This window comes from Heterodontus francisci, chromosome 9 (assembly GCF_036365525.1).
Source record: "Heterodontus francisci isolate sHetFra1 chromosome 9, sHetFra1.hap1, whole genome shotgun sequence".
Lineage (NCBI taxonomy): Eukaryota > Metazoa > Chordata > Chondrichthyes > Heterodontiformes > Heterodontidae > Heterodontus > Heterodontus francisci.
This window is the reverse complement of record NC_090379.1, coordinates 10,413,595-10,433,498: the sequence shown is the minus strand read 5'-3', so window position 1 is coordinate 10,433,498 and position 19,904 is coordinate 10,413,595. Positions and strand designations below refer to the sequence as shown.

Sequence of the window (19,904 nt, the reverse complement as noted above, 5' to 3'; positions counted from 1 at the left end):
TTCCATTTTCCTTTAAAACCAGCTGCAAATTTGGCCACAGCTACAGTACAGACAGGTCCGTTGGTTTGGAATGGCATGTCATGGGACTCGCAGTAGACCAGCACCTATGACAATAGTCACTTCCAGGGTCCCAAATCTCCATTACTGTACTGGATCAATCATGTTCTGGGAGCATCCATCAGTAAACTGTATTGGAGAAAAGAAATGTTTACAGCTTTATACAAGCTCTGCTTACCTGAGAGTTTGATGCACTTGAGGGAGATGTTCAGTGGAAGCATTTTACACAGCACTTCTACTCCCCATGTTTGTAACTCATTGTTGGACAAATTCTGAAATGCCAGGAATTAATATAGCACAAGATCAGAGATCTGGGGTAATGGATACCAAAATTCAACAGAGATAATTTTGACTTTTTACGATAGTGTAAAAGTGGTGATAGTAAATTGACAACCTTTTTTTACATCTCTCCCATTAAAGACAATGGAAATAAAGCTCCAGATAAATTTAAAATGGGCTCCAATCCAGTTTTACAGCATCACATAAAGTCAAAATCCACAGCAAAACAGTCAGTCCATACAGGCCCTAAATAAACACATGCACACACACACAGACATACACCTACAGGAATACGTGCACACACTTACTGAAGCACACATAACATTAAAAAACTAGCAAAAGCTGGTACAGCAACATCGAGAAAATCTGGCAACACATCCTGAATATAGGCCAATGTCATGTAGTTATACTGAAAGTGCAGTAGGACACGAGTTTGCCAAAGCTTAACCTGAGGGTATACCTAACTTACAAACTTCATGGAAAGTGAAAATTTCTTCCTTACTCTCTTAACAGATTTGAAAAGCTAGAGGTAGCCATATATCTGATAAAACATAATATTTAATATCAACATTACAGTAATCTTTAAAATCCATACAGAGCAGCGCATAACAGCCTTCCCTTCACCACTCACTTGTGTAAATAAGAAACCGTGAAAATGGCTTCTCCAAGCCTGTTTACGCCACCAGATCTTGAAGCTAGCAAGAGGTCTTCCTAAGTAAAAACATTGGTTGGGATTTTATGGGGCCGCAGAGAGCAGGCAAAGAGAAGGGGGCAGCCTAACAATAGGTTGGGAGGGCAGGGGGTTGGCATGCCTGTTGCTTTCCCGCTGCTGCTGACATTTAACCAGCAGCGAGGATGGTGGTGGATGGCCCTCCTGCCCAGAGGGCAGTTGAGGCCCTGAAGCAGTCAATTCAGGGCCACTTAAGGGCCTCTTCTCACCACCGCTGGTGGGCTCTCCACCATGTGGTGAGACTATCATACATACTGTGGCAGCCTCCTTGTGGGCTCGGTAGGTGGGCCCCTCCTGATCGAGCATCCTGTGGCCCAAGGAGGGCCCCCCCTCCCCCAGTGGCAAAGGCCTCCCCTGTGGAAACACCCACGCCCCAGCCCCCAGGTCCTCACCAACCATTCCCCCCTGCCCCACCCCTCCGCTGGGTCCCGCCTGGCTGTCCCTGGCAATCACGACCCCACTTACCTTGGTCCGAGGGTGGCGACGTCCATGATGTTGCTCCAGCTGGGTTGCAGTTCCAGTAGTGGCCACCACTCCCGGTGGCACTGCTGGGACTGAAGAGCAGCCAGCCCTCTGATTGGCCGGCAGATCTTAGAAACGGGATAAAGTCCCTTAAAGGGGCGGGAACCCCAATGCCAGGTAGTTAATTTCCTGACTCACATAAAATCAGGTCAGGGCTCCCAGAACCATCTGATGCGGGTTGCTCCCAAATTTCTGGCCGGTGGACGGGGCCACCACCAGCCTGTAAAATCCTGGTAATTGTATCCTTTCTTATACCATTTTCTTTGTAGTTTGCTCCCTTCTGGATGAAACACCATATGATGTTTTATAACCACCAAGTTTCAACAGATTGCCAAATAGAGATGAAGGGCTCAATGCCTTTTCACACCAAATCTGTTACTTCCTATCATTGCTTTTCCCAAGCCATAGCTTAGTTGTGCAAACCCCTTTGATGCATGTTCTATAGCAACATATTGTTATTTTATATTGCAGCAATCTACTTCTCTTACGTCACCTCCTACTATGATGTAAAACCTGCGTTTTAAAAGTCAATCTTAATAGCCCTGTAAGCTCAATATTATCCAGCTAGTTCATTTATTTAATAATCTATATGCACCTATCTTTATTGTACAATGTCTTCGCTTCAGAAATTCATCCTTCTCCAATGTTATCAGCATCATTAGGTGGAAAAGGCAGGATTTTTGAGAGCACAGTTTAAACCAATTCTGCCTACATTACTGTTTAGTCTTTGTTGGAAATAAAAGTAATGTAAAAACATATCTGTATTCTTACATACTGCAGCGAATGACATGGTAAGATGCAGCAAATATTATTCATTCAGCACCTTTGAGTTCCTTGCCCCAGATTTCATCCACACAGTTACATAGTTATCGAGCAGCACTAGCTCAAAATTCACGTGATGCATGCCTTCTGAGATTCTAAGGTTTCCAATCCTCCAGGATTGCCCTGGAGTCTCCAGAAATTAAAGATTAATATCCAGGTCACTATTTGGGAGCAACATCCGGGAATTAAAAAAAACTTAGGGGCATTAAAAAATGCATGTTTTCTTTGAACACTTTTGTTTATTAGTTATAAAAATAATGGGGGAAATAAGCTGACAATCAAGGATGATCCAATCCATTAATGAAGAGTCGATTCGCTTTTCAGTTGGTCATGGGAAGGGCTGAGTATGGATGTGATGTGTCAGGGGACCAATGGCAGGACTGTGGGGATGGGGCCGATGGAGGTCATGTCATTACATCTCCAGAAATATATCCAACTTTCAGAGATTTGTGCAACATTTTTCATGCCACAGCTTAAAACTTTCCTTACCCCTCACTGAAACCCACCTAAGGATTCTTGTATCTATTGTTACGAGTGCTTCCATTTATTTTGTTAATTTTGAAGATTTGTGTTTTAAAACTGAAAAGGAATCCATGGATTTTTTTTAACCAAGATCTCTGAGAGGTCTGGCTTTGAAAACAAAGTCGCTGCAAGGCACCTGTTTTCAAATAATTACCCATCTGGGTTGTTTTTGACTTGGGGAAGATGTTTACAGAGAAGTGACAGGTCGAGACTTATAGAGGCTTGTCTCTTGTGACATTGTTTATGGTTTCACTTTGGACAGTCAGTTGGGATATGAACAATGGTTTTAAAAAGACAGTTGGAGAAAATTTGCCAAGAAGAACAAGCCACCCTAACTCAGTCTGTTCCAGCAGTTTGTCAAAAGCCTGCCAGTGTTCCATATCTCTTGAGATGCTGAAAAGCAAGTGTAAGAAGCAGACTGAAACTGTGCCTGTATTTCTCCTGTAAGGGCTGTGTCTGATACTTCTGTTGCTGTATTTCCTGGAAGCCTACCCAAACTGATCTTCAATGTCGCCTGAAAAGAACTGCTCTAGGAAGATCCCGGTGACAGCCGTTGATACGCATTTGGGACGCCAAACCAAAACAAAGGAAATCTTTTCATATTTTCTCTTTCTTCTTCAAGAATTAGCAAGTATTTAACCCAAGTTTTATTGCTCTTTTTTTTTGTAATAGAGCTCGAAAACGCAAATCCCTTTATTTTTCCTGTTAAACAGCATGTGTGTGTGTGTGAGTGTGAGGGTCTAAGGTAAAAAGGGAACTTTAATATTTCAATGGGCTGAATTTTATGCTGCCACTGCCGTAATCGGTGGCAGTTGTAAAAAATGGTGTCCCGCACACATATTAAATGCAGCAGCTCATTTACATGGCCAAGAAGATCCCCCAATGACAATATGGGGCCAGGCGTTCCAGGCCCATGGCGGGTCTCTCCCGGAGCCATTTTCCAGGCCTCCCCCGTCATGACCCCCGACATCGGGGGCCTGTTAAATCCAGCCAAATCTGTGTGTTTATGCTTTACTTCATTACTGTTTAAGACTTGTTTTATATGTTACAACTGAGGCGGGAGGATTGCACTGTTTATTCTAGTCCCACTTCTCCTCAGGGCACAACATATTATTTTAAATTTTTCCACTTATTGATACGGTCAATCATAGACTCAATTTTTCCCAGAATAGAACACACTAACCAGGTTTCTCTAATTAACAATAAAATTATCAGTTTATTATAAAACAAATCTTAACTAGTAATGAAGTAAAGCATAAACACACAGATTGAAATGTGTAAAGTTCCCTTTTTTTACCTTAGTCCCTTCACACACACAAACATATACACCGGTTAACGAGAAAAAAATGGATTTTTATAAATTCAGAGCTCTGTTACAGACAAAAAAACTTGGGCAGATTACTTGCTCATTTTTGAAGAAAACAGCAGATGAGATATATTGTTCTAAAACTGGCATACAGTCTAACTTCTGAGTACATAGGACAGGTCACTGAGATCTTTCAGAACAATTCTTTTCAGGTAGCGTTGAAAAGTAATTCATCAGGCTTTCTTCAAAGACAGGAAATGAGACGAATTGACACAGTGGACTTCTCAGAGTCCTTCAGAGATATTGGAAAATTAAGCTAGGTTGTGGTCTTCTCTTTACTCTTCTTCAACAGACTTGACTTTATCTGCTGCTCACTTCAGAAGGTAAAACACTCACACTGACCCACAACCAAAAAGCTTGTGAGTTTTCTGCCCATCCTGGGTGTGCTCTGCTGCTACTGGGCTTATCCAAACAAGGGAATGCTTGCCACGTCTCTGTCCCTGTTACCAGGGTTTCTATTCCATCTTTAACTTGAGTTATGTGACAACCAGTAACATTGTTGCAATTAGTTCCTTCAGTGCCCCTTGATGGCTCTCTTTAAAAAAAAAACCTGGTCCAACATTTATTCAATTTGACTATGAATTCCTTAAAAAAATATTTCTAATGAAAAACAAAAATTATTTTTTCTTTCTTTTGGGCCTCCTTATCTCGAGAGACAATGGATACGCGCCTGGAGGTGGTCAGTGGTTTGTGAAGCAGCGCCTGGAGTGGCTATAAAGGCCAATTCTGGAGTGACAGGCTCTTCCACAGGTGCTGCAGAGAAATTTGTTTGTTGGGGCTGTTGCACAGTTGGCTCTCCCCTTGCGCCTCTGTCTTTTTTCCTGCCAACTACTAAGTCTCTTCGACTCGCCACAATTTAGCCCTGTCTTTATGGCTGCCCGCCAGCTCTGGCGAATGCTGGCAACTGACTCCCACGACTTGTGATCAATGTCACACGATTTCATGTCGCGTTTGCAGACGTCTTTATAACGGAGACATGGACGGCCGGTGGGTCTGATACCAGTGGCGAGCTCGCTGTACAATGTGTCTTTGGGGATCCTGCCATCTTCCATGCGGCTCACATGGCCAAGCCATCTCAAGCGCCGCTGACTCAGTAGTGTGTATAAGCTGGGGATGTTGGCCGCTTCAAGGACTTCTGTGTTGGAGATATAGTCCTGCCACCTGATGCCAAGTATTCTCCGAAGGCAGCGAAGATGGAATGAATTGAGACGTCGCTCTTGGCTGGCATACGTTGTCCAGGCCTCGCTGCCGTAGAGCAAGGTACTGAGGACACAGGCCTGATACACTCGGACTTTTGTGTTCCGTGTCAGTGCGCCATTTTCCCACACTCTCTTGGCCAGTCTGAACATAGCAGTGGAAGCCTTACGCATGCGCTTGTTGATTTCTGCATCTAGAGACAGGTTACTGGTGATAGTTGAGCCTAGGTAGGTGAACTCTTGAACCACTTCCAGAGCGTGGTCGCCAATATTGATGGATGGAGCATTTCTGACATCCTGCCCCATGATGTTCGTTTTCTTGAGGCTGATGGTTAGGCCAAATTCATTGCAGGCAGACGCAAACCTGTCGATGAGACTCTGCAGGCATTCTTCAGTGTGAGATGTTAAAGCAGCATCGTCAGCAAAGAGGAGTTCTCTGATGAGGACTTTCCGTACTTTGGACTTCGCTCTTAGACGGGCAAGGTTGAACAACCTGCCCCCTGATCTTGTGTGGAGGAAAATTCCTTCTTCAGAGGATTTGAACGCATGTGAAAGCAGCAGGGAGAAGAAAATCCCAAAAAGTGTGGGTGCGAGAACACAGCCCTGTTTCACACCACTCAGGTGAAAAACAATGAAAAACAAAAATACCTTCATAATATATAATAAACTGATAATTTTATTGTTTATTAAAAAACCTGGTTGGTGTGTTTTATTCTGGGTTAGAAATAGAGTCTATGATTCACCATATTGGGAAGTGAGAAAAAATTTAAATATATGTTGTGACCCATGGAGAAGTGGAACTAGAATAAACAGTGAACTCCTCACGCCTCTGTCGTAACACTATCAACCTTTACCTAACTGAATGGTGGAACAGGTTTGGAACTAAATAGTCTTCTCCTGTTCCTAGGACAGAATATACAATACACATTTGATGAGTGCTAAGTGACCAACTTTGAGTCAACTCCAGTCACTCTGAAAAAGACAAGATGATCTTACCAGAGTCTGGATGAAACAATTTTCAACTAACATTTCCATCAGGTATTGCACTCCTTCTGCATCAATTCCATCATGTTCCAGGTCCAATGTAGTTACTACTGTATTACTCTGCAGAACAGCAAGGATTGTGTTCACTCTGTCTGTCTCTATCATTCTCATCCTCACTCTCTCTGTCTCTCTTTATTCTTAGTATCTGTTTTTAGTCTCAGGTTTTCTCACTGTGATCAAACTTTTTAAGGAGGGCAGAGACTGAGTCCTCAATCCTCTCTGATCCCAGTGTGATTGTCCTAAATCCCCTCCACCCACTGATCGCCAGAGACCGTTCCCACATGCCCCAGCTGAAGCCAAATTCTCACTCCTGCCCACTGGCCAGGTCGTGACCCTGGGAAGTTTTATTTAAATGAGGTCCTGCTGTTCAGAAAAGTGTTCCTCCCCCTCACCACCCGCACCTTGCGTCTCCACCCTGTCTGGGTTCACCGCCCACTACCATTCCATCCCCATCCCCCACACTTCCTCAAATATAAATTGAGGTCTCTGTCTGCCTTTATCCCTCTCACCATAAGTTGGCACACTATATGTGGGCCATCACAGTGTTCAGATTCTCTGCATGCAGGAGAATTTGGTCTTGGGTCATGGTGCACAGCAGGTATGAGCAAATCAACAGCTTGTTTTACAGCCCAACTGTCCAATGGTAAAGAAAATCAGGCTGGGTATAAAACGGGCTGCCCACTATCATTATCGCCCATTTTGTCCCAACATTCAAGACCAATTTCATTATCTGTTTTCACTCTGCTTCTCTTTCACTCTGTCTTTTTCCTTCTCTCTGGCTGTTATGATTCTCTGTGTTCTTTGATTTTTATTCAATTTGATTTCTGTAATTTTTAAGTTTCTCTTTGTGAATGTTTGCGTTCCTTCAAAAGCATGAGATATCAATAAGTCCCACTTCAGACACCCAAACCTAGATTTTCCAGTAAGGCTGCAGTTTGAACCCAAATGGTTTGAAGCTGGTTTCAAACAGATTTGGCTGTCCCAAACCCTCTCCCTGGATACCAGATACTTACCACAAGTGCGATTGACAGAGCCTTCACTGCTTTGGGTGACATGCAGCGGTAGTTCAGGTTAAGGTGAGCGTCGTGGTAGTGCCGAATATAATAAGATATCGGGCTAACTCCAACTTCCTGACATGCCATGCGATAGACCTGCTCTTCAGTCACAGTTCCTCCGGTTTTCCCTTTTTAAAGTAGGGGATGAGTGAAGTAAAACAACTTTTAAACAATTCAGGATTAAAAAAATTACATAGCACAGCACAGAAATAGGCCATTGGACCCCAACTAATCAATTTCAGAGTTTATACTTCATTCAAACCACCTTCTAACCTCCCCCATCTAACTCTATCAACATAGCCCTCTGTTCCCTTCTACCTCAGATGCTTCTTCATCAGAACTCCTGCAACATTATTTCTCTCTCCACAGATGCTGCCAGACATGCTGAGTATTTCCAGCATTTCTTGTTTTTATTTCGGAATTCCAGCATCTGCAGTATTTTGCTTTTATCCCTCATATGCTTGTCTATTTTCCCCAATAATGTGTCTATACCACTCGCCCTGTAAGAAATGGGACCATTAATAAAGGATACTTCTCAGAATAGCATAGAATTCTTATGGAAATAGTCGGCATAGTATGAGACCACCTGCATAAAAGCTGTGTTTTCTCTCTCTCTCTCCCCAAGGGACAGAGAAGCAGCTCTTAGCAGCCAGGGACATCACTGGCAGAAACAAAGATAGGGGCCAAGGAGTATGACATTCCTGAGGGGGCCATATTGAAGTCACTACATACTATAGACATTCCGAAGCTGATAGGAAGAAGTCTTCTGATGCCTTGCGTACCCTCTTATCTATACAAGTGCCTAGTAATAGCTAGTAAATAGCCCCCAGCATGAGGTAAACTGAATGATAAGCTCGAACTAAAGCGATGAACAAGGGGGAGGTGACCACCCATACACCTTGGGTACCTGTCCTGTAGACACCGGTTGGAAGGATTTGAACAAGTGATTGTCATAGGGTGAACTACCAGCCCCCAAATATAAGGTATATCAATGGATTCTCGGAACAGCAGAGAGCAGCTCTCGCCTGGCAGAACAAAGAAAAAGAACAAAGAACAAAGAAAATTACAGCACAGGAACAGGCCCTTCGGCCCTCCAAGCCTGCGCCGATCCAGATCCTCTATCTAAACATGTCGCCTATTTTCTAAGGGTCTGTATCTCTTTGCTTCCTGCCCATTCATGTATCTGTCTAGATACATCTTAAAAGACGCTATCGTGCCCATGTCTACCACCTCCGCTGGCAATGCGTTCCAGGCACCCACCACCCTCTGCGTAAAGAACTTTCCACGCATATCCCCCCTAAACTTTTCCCCTCTCACTTTGAACTGGTGACCCCTAGTAATTGAATCCCCCACTCTGGGAAAAAGCTTCTTGCTATCCACCCTGTATACCTCTCGTGATTTTGTACACCTCAATCAGGTCCCCCCTCAACCTCCGTCTTTCTAATGAAAATAATCCTAATCTACTCAACCTCTCTTCATAGCTAGCGCCCTCCATAACAGGCAACATCCTGGTGAACCTCCTCTGCACCCTCTCCAAAGCATCCACATCCTTTTGGTAATGTGGCGACCAGAACTGCACGCAGTATTCCAAATGTGGCCGAACCAAAGTCTTATACAACTGTAACATGACCTGTCAACCCTTGTACTCAATTACCCGTCTGATGAAGGAAAGCATGCCGTATGCCTTCTTGACCACTCTATTGACCTGCGTTGCCACCTTCAGGGAACAATGGACCTGAACACTCAAATCTCTCTGTACATTAATTTTCCCCAGGACTTTTCCACTTACTGTATAGTTCACTCTTGAATTGGATCTTCCAAAATGCATCACCTCGCATTTGCCCTGATTGAACTCCATCTGCCATTTCTCTGCCCAACTCTCCAATCTATCTATATTCTGCTGTATTCTCTGACAGTCCCCTTCACTATCTGCTACTCCACCAATCTTAGTGTCGTCTGCAAACTTGCTAATCAGACCACCTATACTTTCCTCCAAATCATTTATGTATATCACAAACAACAGTGGTCCCAGCACGGATCCCTGTGGAACACCACTGGTCACACGTCTCCATTTTGAGAAACTCCCTTCCACTGCTACTCTCTGTCTCCTGTTGCCCAGCCAGTTCTTTATCCATCTAGCGAGTACACCCTGGACCCCATGCGCCTTCACTTTCTCCATCAGCCTACCATGGGGAACCTTATCAAATGCCTTACTGAAGTCCATGTATATGACATCTACAGCCCTTCCCTCATCAATCAACTTTGTCACTTCCTCAAAGAATTCTATTAAGTTGGTAAGACATGACCTTCCCTGCACAAAACCATGTTGCCTATCACTGATAAGCCCATTTTCTTCCAAATGGGAATAGATCCTATCCCTCAGTATCTTCTCCAGCAGCTTCCCTACCACTGACGTCAGGCTCACCGGTCTATAATTACCTGGATTATCCCTGCTACCCTTCTTAAACAAGGGGACAACATTAGCAATTCTCCAGTCCTCCGGGATCTCACCCGTGTTTAAGGATGCTGCAAAGATATCTGTTAAGGCCCCAGCTATTTCCTCTCTCGCTTCCCTCAGTAACCTGGGATAGATCCCATCCGGACCTGGGGACTTGTCCACCTTAATGCCTTTTAGAATACCCAACACTTCCTCCCTCCTTATGCCGACTTGACCTAGAGTAATCAAACATCTGTCCCTAACCTCAACATCCGTCATGTCCCTCTCCTCGGTGAATACCGATGCAAAGTACTCGTTTAGAATCTCACCCATTTTCTCTGACTCCACGCATAACTTTCCTCCTTTGTCCTTGAGTGGGCCAATCCTTTCTCTAGTTACCCTCTTGCTCCTTATATATGAATAAAAGGCTTTGGGATTTTCCTTAACCCTGTTTGCTAACGATATTTCATGACCCCTTTTAGCCCTCTTAATTCCTCATTTCAGATTGGTCCTACATTCCCGATATTCTTTCAAAGCTTCGTCTTTCTTCAGCCTCCTAGACCTTATGTATGCTTCCTTTTTCCTCTTAGCTAGTCTCACAATTTCACCTGTCATCCATGGTTCCCTAATCTTGCCATTTCTATCCCTCATTTTCACAGGAACATGTCTCTCCTGCACGCTAATCAACCTCTCTTTAAAAGCCTCCCACATATCAAATGTGGATTTTCCTTCAAACAGCTTGATTGAGTTTTTTTGATGAGGTAACAGAGCAAGTTAATGAGGGTAGTGCAGTTGATGTCGTTTATATGGCCTTCCAAAAGGTGTTTGATATAGTGCCACCTACTAAGCTTGTCAGCAAAGCTGAAGCCCATGGAATAAAAGGGTCAGTGGTAGCATGGATATGGAGATATACATTAATGACCTCGACTTGGGTGTACAGGGCACAATTTCAAAATTTGCAGATGACACAAAACTTGGAAGTATTGTGAACTGTGAGGAGGATAGTGATAGACTTCAAGAGGACATAGACAGTCTGGTGAAATGCGCGGACATGCAACAGATAAAATTTAATGCAGAGAAGTGTGAAATGATACATTTGGTAGGAAGAGTGCGAAGAGGCAATATAAAATAAAGGATACAATTTGAAACGGTTGCAGGAGCAGAAAGACCAGGTGGATATGTGTACAAACTGTTGAATGTGGGACGGCAAGTGAGAAAGTGGTGAAAAAGACAAGGGGATCCTGGGGTTTATAAATAGAGTACAAAAGCAATGAAATTATGATGAACCTTTATTAAATATTTGTTTGGCCTGAACTGGAGTATTTTGTCCAAATCTGGGAACTACATTTTAGGAAGGATGTGAAGGCATTAGACAGGATTCAGAAAAGATTTACAAGAATGGTTCCAGGGATGAGGGACTTCAGTTACATGGATAGATTGAGAAACTTGTGCTGTTCTCCTTAGAGAACAGAAGGTTGAGGGGAGATTTGATAGAGGTATTCGAAATCATGAGGGGTCTGGATACAGTAGATAAAGGGACCGAGAACCAGAGGACTAATTCAAGGTAATTGACAAAAGAACCAAAGGCGACATAAGATAAAATATTTTTACGCAGTGAGTGATTAGGATCTGAAGTGCACTGCCTTAGAGTATGGTGGAGGCAGATTCAATTTTATCTTTCAAAAGGGGAATTAGATAAGCACCTGAAGATAAACAAATTGCAGGGTTACAGGGAAAAGGAGGGAGACTAGGAGTAACTGAGTTGCTTTTGCAAAGAGCTGGTGTGAACGCAATGGATCGAATAGCCTCATTCTGTGCTCTTGCCATTCTATGATTCTATGATTCAATCCCTCTGGACCAAGGGCTTTGATGGAAGGTGTCGTTGACAGTGCTATCAAGTAGCACTTACTCGGTAATAACCTATTCACTGATGCTCAGTTTGGGTTCCGCCAGAGACACTCAGCTCCTGACCTTGGTTCAAACATGGACAAAAGAGCTGAATTCCAGAGGTGAGGTGAGAGTGACTGCCCCTGACATCAAGGCAGCATTTGACCAAGTGTGGCATCAAGGAGCCTTAGCAAAATTGAAGTCAATGGGACTCAGGGGGAAAACTCTCCACTGGTTGAAGTCATACCACGCTCAAAGGAAGATGGCTGTGGTTGTTGGAGGTCAATCGCCTCAGTCCCAGGACATCATTGCAGGAGTTCCTCAGGGTAGTGTCCTAGGCCCAACCATCTTCAGCTGCTTCATCAATGACCTTCCCTCTAACACAAGATCAGAAATGGGGATTTTCACTGATGATTGCACAGTGTTCAGAACCATTCGCTCTCCTCCGATACTGAAGTAGTCTGTGACCATATGGAGCAAGACCTGGAAAGCATTCAGGCTTGAGCTGATGAGTGGCAAGTAACATTTGTGCCACACAAGTGCCAGGTAATGACCAACTCCAATAAGAGTGAATCTAACCATCTCCCCTTGACTTTCAATGGCACTACCATTGTTGTATCCCCACCATCCTGGGGGTCACCATGATCAGAAACCAAACCAAACGAGCCACATAAATACTGTGGCTACAAGAACAGGTCAGAGGCTGGAGATTCTGTGGCGAGCAACCCACCCTCCTGACTTCCCAAAGCCTGTCCACCATCTACAAGGCACAGGTCAGGAGTGTGATGGAATACTCTCCACCCAGGATAAGTGCAGCTCCAACAACTTTCAGGAAACTCAACACCATCCAGGCCAAAGCAGCCCGCTGCATTGGCACCCTTAAACATTCACTCCCTCCACCACCACCACACATTGGCAGCAGTTTATATCATGTACAAGATCCACTGCAACGACATGACAGCATCTTCCAAACCCGCGACCTCTACCACCTCGAAGGACAAGGGCAGCAGACGCATGGGAATACCACCACCTGCAAGTTCCCCTCCAAGCCACACACCATCCTGACTTGGAACTATATTGCCGTTCCTTCACTGTCGCTGGGTCAAAATCCTGGAAATCCCTAACAGCACTGTGGGTGTACCTACCGCACATGGATTGCAGCAGTTCAAGAAGGCAGCTCACCACCACCTTCTCAGGGGTAATTACGGATGGGCAATAAATGCTGGTCTTGCCAGCAATGCCCACATCCCAAGAAAAAATAAGATATCTCGTTTAAAGCCTCTAGAACCTCCCTATTTACCATTTACTAAAATACAAGCAATGAAGATCTATCTAATTTGTCTCACTTTAGTTTTAGTTTCAGTTTAGTTTTAGAGATACAGCACTGAAAGAGGCCCTTCGGCCCACCGAGTCTGTGCCGACCATCAACCACCCATATATACTAATCCTACACTAATCCCATATTCCTACCTGTCACTATATTTCCCTACCACCTACCTATACTAGGGGCAATTTATAATGGCCAATTTACCTACCAACCTGCAATCTTTTGGCTTGTGGGAGGAAACCGGAGCACCCGGAGAAAACCCACGCAGACACGGGGAGAACTTGCAAACTCCACACAGGCAGTACCCAGAATTGAACCGGGGCGCTGGAGCTGTGAGGCTGCAGTGCTAACCACTGCGCCGCTGTGCCGCTCTTTCTTGTCCTTTTCACATAATCCTGAAAATTGCTTCTTTGATATATTTGGAATATAAAGAAACAGGAGAAGACCATTTTGCTCCTTCAGCCTGCTCCCCTATTCAATGAGATGTGACTGATCTGTGGTCTATCTCCATATACCCACCGTTGCCCAACTACCCTTAATACCTTTGGTTATCAAAAACCTATCAATCTCAGTTTTAAAATTAATAATTGATTGAGCATTAATTGCCATTTGTGGAAGAGAGTTCCAAACTTCTACCACCTTTTGCGTGAAGCGATTTTTCCTAATTTCACATCTGTAAGGTCTCCCTCTAATTTTTAGACTTTGCCCCCGAGGCCTAGACCAGTGGGAATCTTCCGATCTACCTTATCAGTTCCCCTTAATATGCTGAAAACCTCAATCAAATCACCCCTTAACCTTCTAAATTCCAGGGAATACAACCATTGGGCTGGATTTTAAGGAGCCCTCAACGTCGGGATCTGTGGCGGGGGAGGCCTGAAGATGGCCCCAGTGAGGCCCGCCACGAAACTCACGCCGGTAGGGCCCAGCCCGATATTACTGGCTGCGGCGAGACCTTGTGGTGGCTCCCGTGCCATTCGGCAACAGGACGGCAATTTAAATATTTAAACAAATTAAAATACTGGAATTAATTACTCTCCCGTCGCTTCCTGATGTCCGCCGCGATCTTCACCCCGGTGGCCGGCACTGCTGCGCCTTCGGATCCCTGTCTGGAGAAACAAGGCGCAACACTTGTGGGGAATTGGAAGGTTGGTAAGTTTATCAGTGCGGGAGAGGGGGGGATGGGGTGAAATTAACGTCATGAGTGTAGGGGATAATGGGAAGGGTTATAGGTGAAAGCTTGTGCTGTTGGTGTGGGAGGGGGAGGTCAGATGGTAAAGGAAAGTGTTTTGGGAGGGGGGGAAGGGAAAATAATTAATTTATTGCTATTGGGGTGGGAGAGGGGAAAAAGAGATGTATTTATTTTTATAAATTGCATTTAACTTTAAATATTTTTTAAATGGCGTCAGCGTCTGCACACAGCAGCTGACGCCATTGCCAGGGATAGACAGCCCACCCCCTCCACGTGATCCGGGGTGGTGGGGGGTGCAGTGTGGGGGGGAGCGGCCCGCCCAGGCTATTTAAATGAGCCACCACACTTGGAATCGTGGTGGCTCTTTGGTGTGCGGCCTGCATGGGCAGGCTGCCATTTGTTTTGCCTTCAGCCCTTGTTTGTGTAATCTCTCTTTATAATTTAATCCTTGGAGTCCATATATCATTCTGGTAAATCTCTGCTGCACTCTCTCCAAGGCCAATATCTCCCTCCTAAGGTGTGGTGCCCAGAACTGATTACAGTAACTCCAGGTGTGGTCTTAACCAGCACTTTTAATAGCAGAAGCATGACCTCTACTCCATTGTATTCTAGCCCTCGAAATATAAAGGCCAGCATTCCATTCTGATTATTTTCTGTACCTGTTCATTACATTTTAATGATCTGTGTACCTGGACTTCCAAGTCTCTTTGGATCTCTACTGTTTCTAGCTTTTCACCATTTAGAAAGTACCCTGTGCTATCCTTTTTGGTTGAAAATGGATGACCTCAAATTTGCCCATTGATTTGAAATTTGAAATCCATTTGCCACAGTTTTGCCCATGCACTTAACTTATCAATATCTCTTTGTAATGTTACACTTCCATACAATGCTGCCTATCTTTGTGTCATCAGCAAATTTGGATGTGTGGCTTTCTATCCCATCATCTAACTTGTTAATAAATATGGTGAATAGTTGAAGTTCCAACAGAGATCCTTGCAGGACACCACTAGTCACATCCAGCCAATTAGAGTAACTGCCTTTTGTCCCAACTCTCTGTCTCGTGCTGTTCAGCCAATTTCCTAACCAACTCAATAATTTGCCTTCAATTCCATGAGCTTCAAATTTAGCAAACTGTCTCTTATGAGGGATTTTATCAAATGCCCTCTGGAAGTTCACATAAATAACATCCATAGATATTCCCCTGTCCACTTACTTCAGTCACCTCTTCAAAAAAATTCAATCAGATTTATCAGGCATGACTTACCCTTTCTAAATCCATAATGGCTATCTCTGATCAGCTGAACATTTTCAAAAGTTCAGTCAGTCACCCTATCCTTAATTATAACCACAAGTAATTTCCCGATAACAGATGTTAGGCTAACTCTGTGTTGTCCAGCCTTTTCAGGTGAAGGGCCGCATTACGATTTTTACATTACAGCCGGGGTGGGGCCGCTGAGCAAATTTTGAAAGATAAAGGCATTAAAAATTTATCTTACGAATAAAAACAACAACAAATGTGCATTTTTGTGAAGAAGCTTTAAATGAGAAGACTAATTTATTGACTTGCTTTCTCGTCACTATATTGAAAACTGATTTAGTGACATACCTGGTATTGTTTTTGCTTGCATAAGTAATCAATCTCTGCCCGTACACTTGATGTAGCGATGCAGAGTATTCTGGACAGATGTCCATCTTTCAGGAGTGAGATCTCTCTCTCTGTCTCTGCCTCTCCGTTTTCCCCCCTCTCTGTGTTGTTCCCCCCTCTCTGTGTCGTCCTCGCTCTCTGGGTCCCCCCCACTGTCCCCCCTCTCTCTGTTCCCCTCTCTCTCTGCTCCCCCTCTCTCTCTACTCCTCCCCTCTCTGTTTTCCCCTCTCTCTTTTTCACTGAGTTGATGGTTCTCCATCAGCAGTTAATGTTTATCTCGGGGTGTGTCCCTGGGAACAGCCCGTAGAGCACAGACTCCTGTGTTACAGAGCTGCTTGGGATGAACCTCGACAAAAACCACTGCATCTCTTTCCACACCTGCTTTGCAAAGGCACATTCCAGAAGGAAGTGGACAATGGTCTCTTCCCCACTGCACCCACCTTGAGGGCAGCATGCAGAGGCGGTGAGAATCCGGGCATGCAGGAAGGATCTGACGGGGCGGGCCCTTCTCACTGTCAGCCAAGCTACATCTTGGTGCTTGTTTGAAAACTCTGGAGATGAGGCATTCTGCCAAATGACTTTGGCGGTCTGCTCGGGGAACCATGTGACCTTTTCCCACAGGCCTTGAGGACATTCCGTGCAGACCACTGCCTAATGGATTTGCGGTCAAAGGTGTTTTTCCACACAAACATTTTCATGAGGGATGGGTGGTACGGCACGATCCAACTGGATGGAGCGTTCCGCGGCAATGTGGCCAGACCCATCCTTTGCAACAGCGGGGACAGACAGATAGACCCTCAGCACGTAGTGACACTTGGTGTTTGCGTACTGGGGTTCTACGCACAGCTTAATGCAGCCGCACACAAAGGTGGTCATCAGGATGGGAGCGACATTGGGTACGTTTTTTCCTGCTGTATCCCTGCTACGATAATTAACTCAGTACTAACTCAATACAAACTGAGGAGTGCAGTGGCTTCAGTTCAGCACCTTTTTCAACCTCAGGCTGTCCCAAAACACTTTACAATCAATTAATTACTTTTTGAAGTTTTGTCTTCGTTGTAATATAAGCAGCCAATTTGTGCACAACAAGATCCCACAGACAGTGACCAGATAATCTGTTTTAGTGATGTTAGTTGAGGGATAAATATTGCTCAGTACTCTGGGTAGAACTCTCCTGCTCTTCTTTGAATAATGCCATGGCTCTTTTATGTCCAACTGAGTCGAACTTCTCATCTGAGAGACAACATAATCCAGGGGCTGACACTTCAGTGCAGAACTGAGGGAGAGCTGTACTGTCAGAGGTGCCATCTTTCTGATGAGACATTAAACTAAGGCGCCCTCTCAGGTGGAAGTAAAAGATCCCTTGGGACCTTGCTGTGCACAAATTGATAGCTACCTTTTCCCACATTACAAAACTGTTTGTATTTCAAAAGTGCTCCATTGGCTGTGAAGTGCTTTGGAATGTTCTGAGGCCATGAAAGGTGCTATATAAATGCAAATACTCTTTCCCTCGCTGGAGGGCCATAGACAACAATATTGAAGTTCATTTCCGTCAAATCCCATAATTGGACTTGCTACAGATTGGCACTCGGGCAGCACAAACTCACAAGCCTGCCAATGGCTACAGAACACGCATCCCTTATTGTACATCCCACTATGATATAGGGGCCCAAGGTTAGTTTTGAACAGTGTATTCTGTGTGAATAGCAAGTTGGTTATGATTTACCTTTCTCACCTTCAATCTCCACGTCAGTATCAAAGTCGTCTTCACTGGTCTTTTCCAAGAGCTGAAGCATTGGTTCATCGCAGAGCGTACTGTAGCTCTCTGCAATGGTCACATTGGAACGATTTGAGCTGGTATGACTTGCCAAACTGCGTGCATTACTGAGCATCTGAAGAATGAACAAATGTAAGGTGGGTCCCAGCATTGACTATTCCATCCAACAAAATTATAATGTGCACAGGACTAGCTCTTCTCCATAACTAGTTCAAAATCTGCTACACTTTACTATATACACAGGGCCACAGTTCTCTATTATATAGATAATGGATGTGTAACATTTTGAGACTTTTAGGCTATGTAAGGGATTTTATTTGAATTTGGCAATACAAAGTCAGATTCAGCTTACAAAGAGTTAATTTTCAGATACACAAGCCACTTAGAGTGTTGTCTAGGATGGGGCAGCACACATAGATTTGCATGTTACAAGAGCTTTGTGACAATAGGAAATTTTAATCCTTGGTCCTGGACATTTCTTGCCATTATGGTAGAATGGGTTTTCACTCAAAATACCCAACAAGTGGCTTGGCTGAAACAGGCATACAAATGCCGCAGCTTCCACACCAAGAGGATGGCTTTTCATTCGCGATGGAAGCTCAGACGTGAGGAAAGGGTCAAAGGACAGTCTTTGATTGCTCTCTTGTTTTGAAGTGGGAGTCTCAGACAGGCAAACCCACAGCGAGATCTTTTTCTCTGGTCGGGCAGAGAGAGAGACTTCAGGCAGAGGCACAAATTTGTGTGGCCTTTAACCAAGAAGTGAGGGACCAGCTAGTGTAAGGGACAGCTAGCTTGCAAGTGAGTTCTCCCTAAAAATGTAGTAAAATCATGTACTGTATTATTTAAATAGGCCATGAACTGCAGAAGAGAATTGAATGAATCTCTGCGAGAACTATTCTGTTGATTCATGCATTCTACCGGGGTTACAAACAGATAGCCCACTTTTTATAAGGACATGAAAATACTTGAAGCAATAAATGCAACAGCATAATATCCAACACATGTAACAATATTATGATCCCTAAGTCACGTGATCATGTAACTAAATATTGGGCAGTAATTGATTACTGCTGATTGTGATGGATGCGAGGTCATTGGTGATGTTAAGATCAAAAGAATATCTGTGATAGATTCATGACATCTGTAAAACCGATCCAGAGCTTTTCATGATCACAAACCACGGGGGGGACTTTTTAACTTCACCTCCCCATCCCCACCACCCCTCCCCCCGCCCCCCGCCCCCCCACCCCCCACCCCCGCCAAAGTGTGGAAATGTGCATTACATGCTCATTGATTTTAGTGCGATAAATATTGAGCGGGTTCTACATGGGCAGGCAATTTGCTCAGCAATGCTACCACCCATGCAGTTAAATTAAAAATGTTCGCACTACTTATGTAGTACTTACACTTGTCTACAAAACCTTCCCAGCTGTTGTCACTACATTACACCTTGGCATCATTTTTTCTCACTATTATTTCCTATGTCCCCAGTTACAATGGAAATTGCTTGTGGAAATATGTCACCCTACAATGGTAAAATTTGGCCAACAAATGGCGTTGCCACATAAATTACTCAGAAAATTCTTTATCTGAAAACTTTTGAGATGCCTTTTTTCTCAGTAAATGAAATTTCTGTTGTCCTACAAAAAGCATTCAAGCAAATCTGTTCAGAAATTCATGAGGTAGATTTTCTGTTTTCACGACTTGAGCAGTAATCTAGTGGAGCAGATGCTCCTTCCATGATTTTAAAGAGAAGGGGCCAGAAAAGAGACAGTGCAAGAGACGCAGAGAGAAACAGCAAGACAAATAAAGCAGACACCCATATTCTGGATATACTAAACAAGCTCACCTCGTTGTCTGGAACATCACAGAATGATACAGAACAGAAAGTGGCCATTCAGCTCATCATCCCTCCTTAAAAGAGTTACCCAATTCCAATTAGTCCCACTCTCTGCTCTTTCCCCATAGCCCTGCAAATTTTTCCTGTCAAGTACTTCTCCAATTCCCTTTTGAAAATTATTATTGAATCAGCTTCCACCCCCCTTTCAT

The 19,904-nt window shown here is 44.1% G+C and overlaps 1 protein-coding gene across 1 annotated transcript in view; it reads right to left on the bottom strand.

Moving 5' to 3' along the window:
* Positions 1 to 11,857, bottom strand: part of LOC137373307 (leucine-rich repeat-containing protein 74A) — a 75,001-nt gene extending 63,144 nt beyond the window's left edge. Inside the window, exons 1-4 of the mRNA XM_068038129.1 lie at positions 11,761 to 11,857; positions 7,552 to 7,721; positions 6,491 to 6,598; positions 236 to 329 (exon numbers count right to left, since the gene is read on the bottom strand). Coding sequence (XP_067894230.1) covers positions 236 to 329; positions 6,491 to 6,598; positions 7,552 to 7,721; positions 11,761 to 11,857 — 469 coding nt within the window. The remainder of the gene's footprint in view (positions 1 to 235; positions 330 to 6,490; positions 6,599 to 7,551; positions 7,722 to 11,760) is intronic.
* Between the last annotated feature and the right edge of the window lie 8,047 nt (positions 11,858 to 19,904).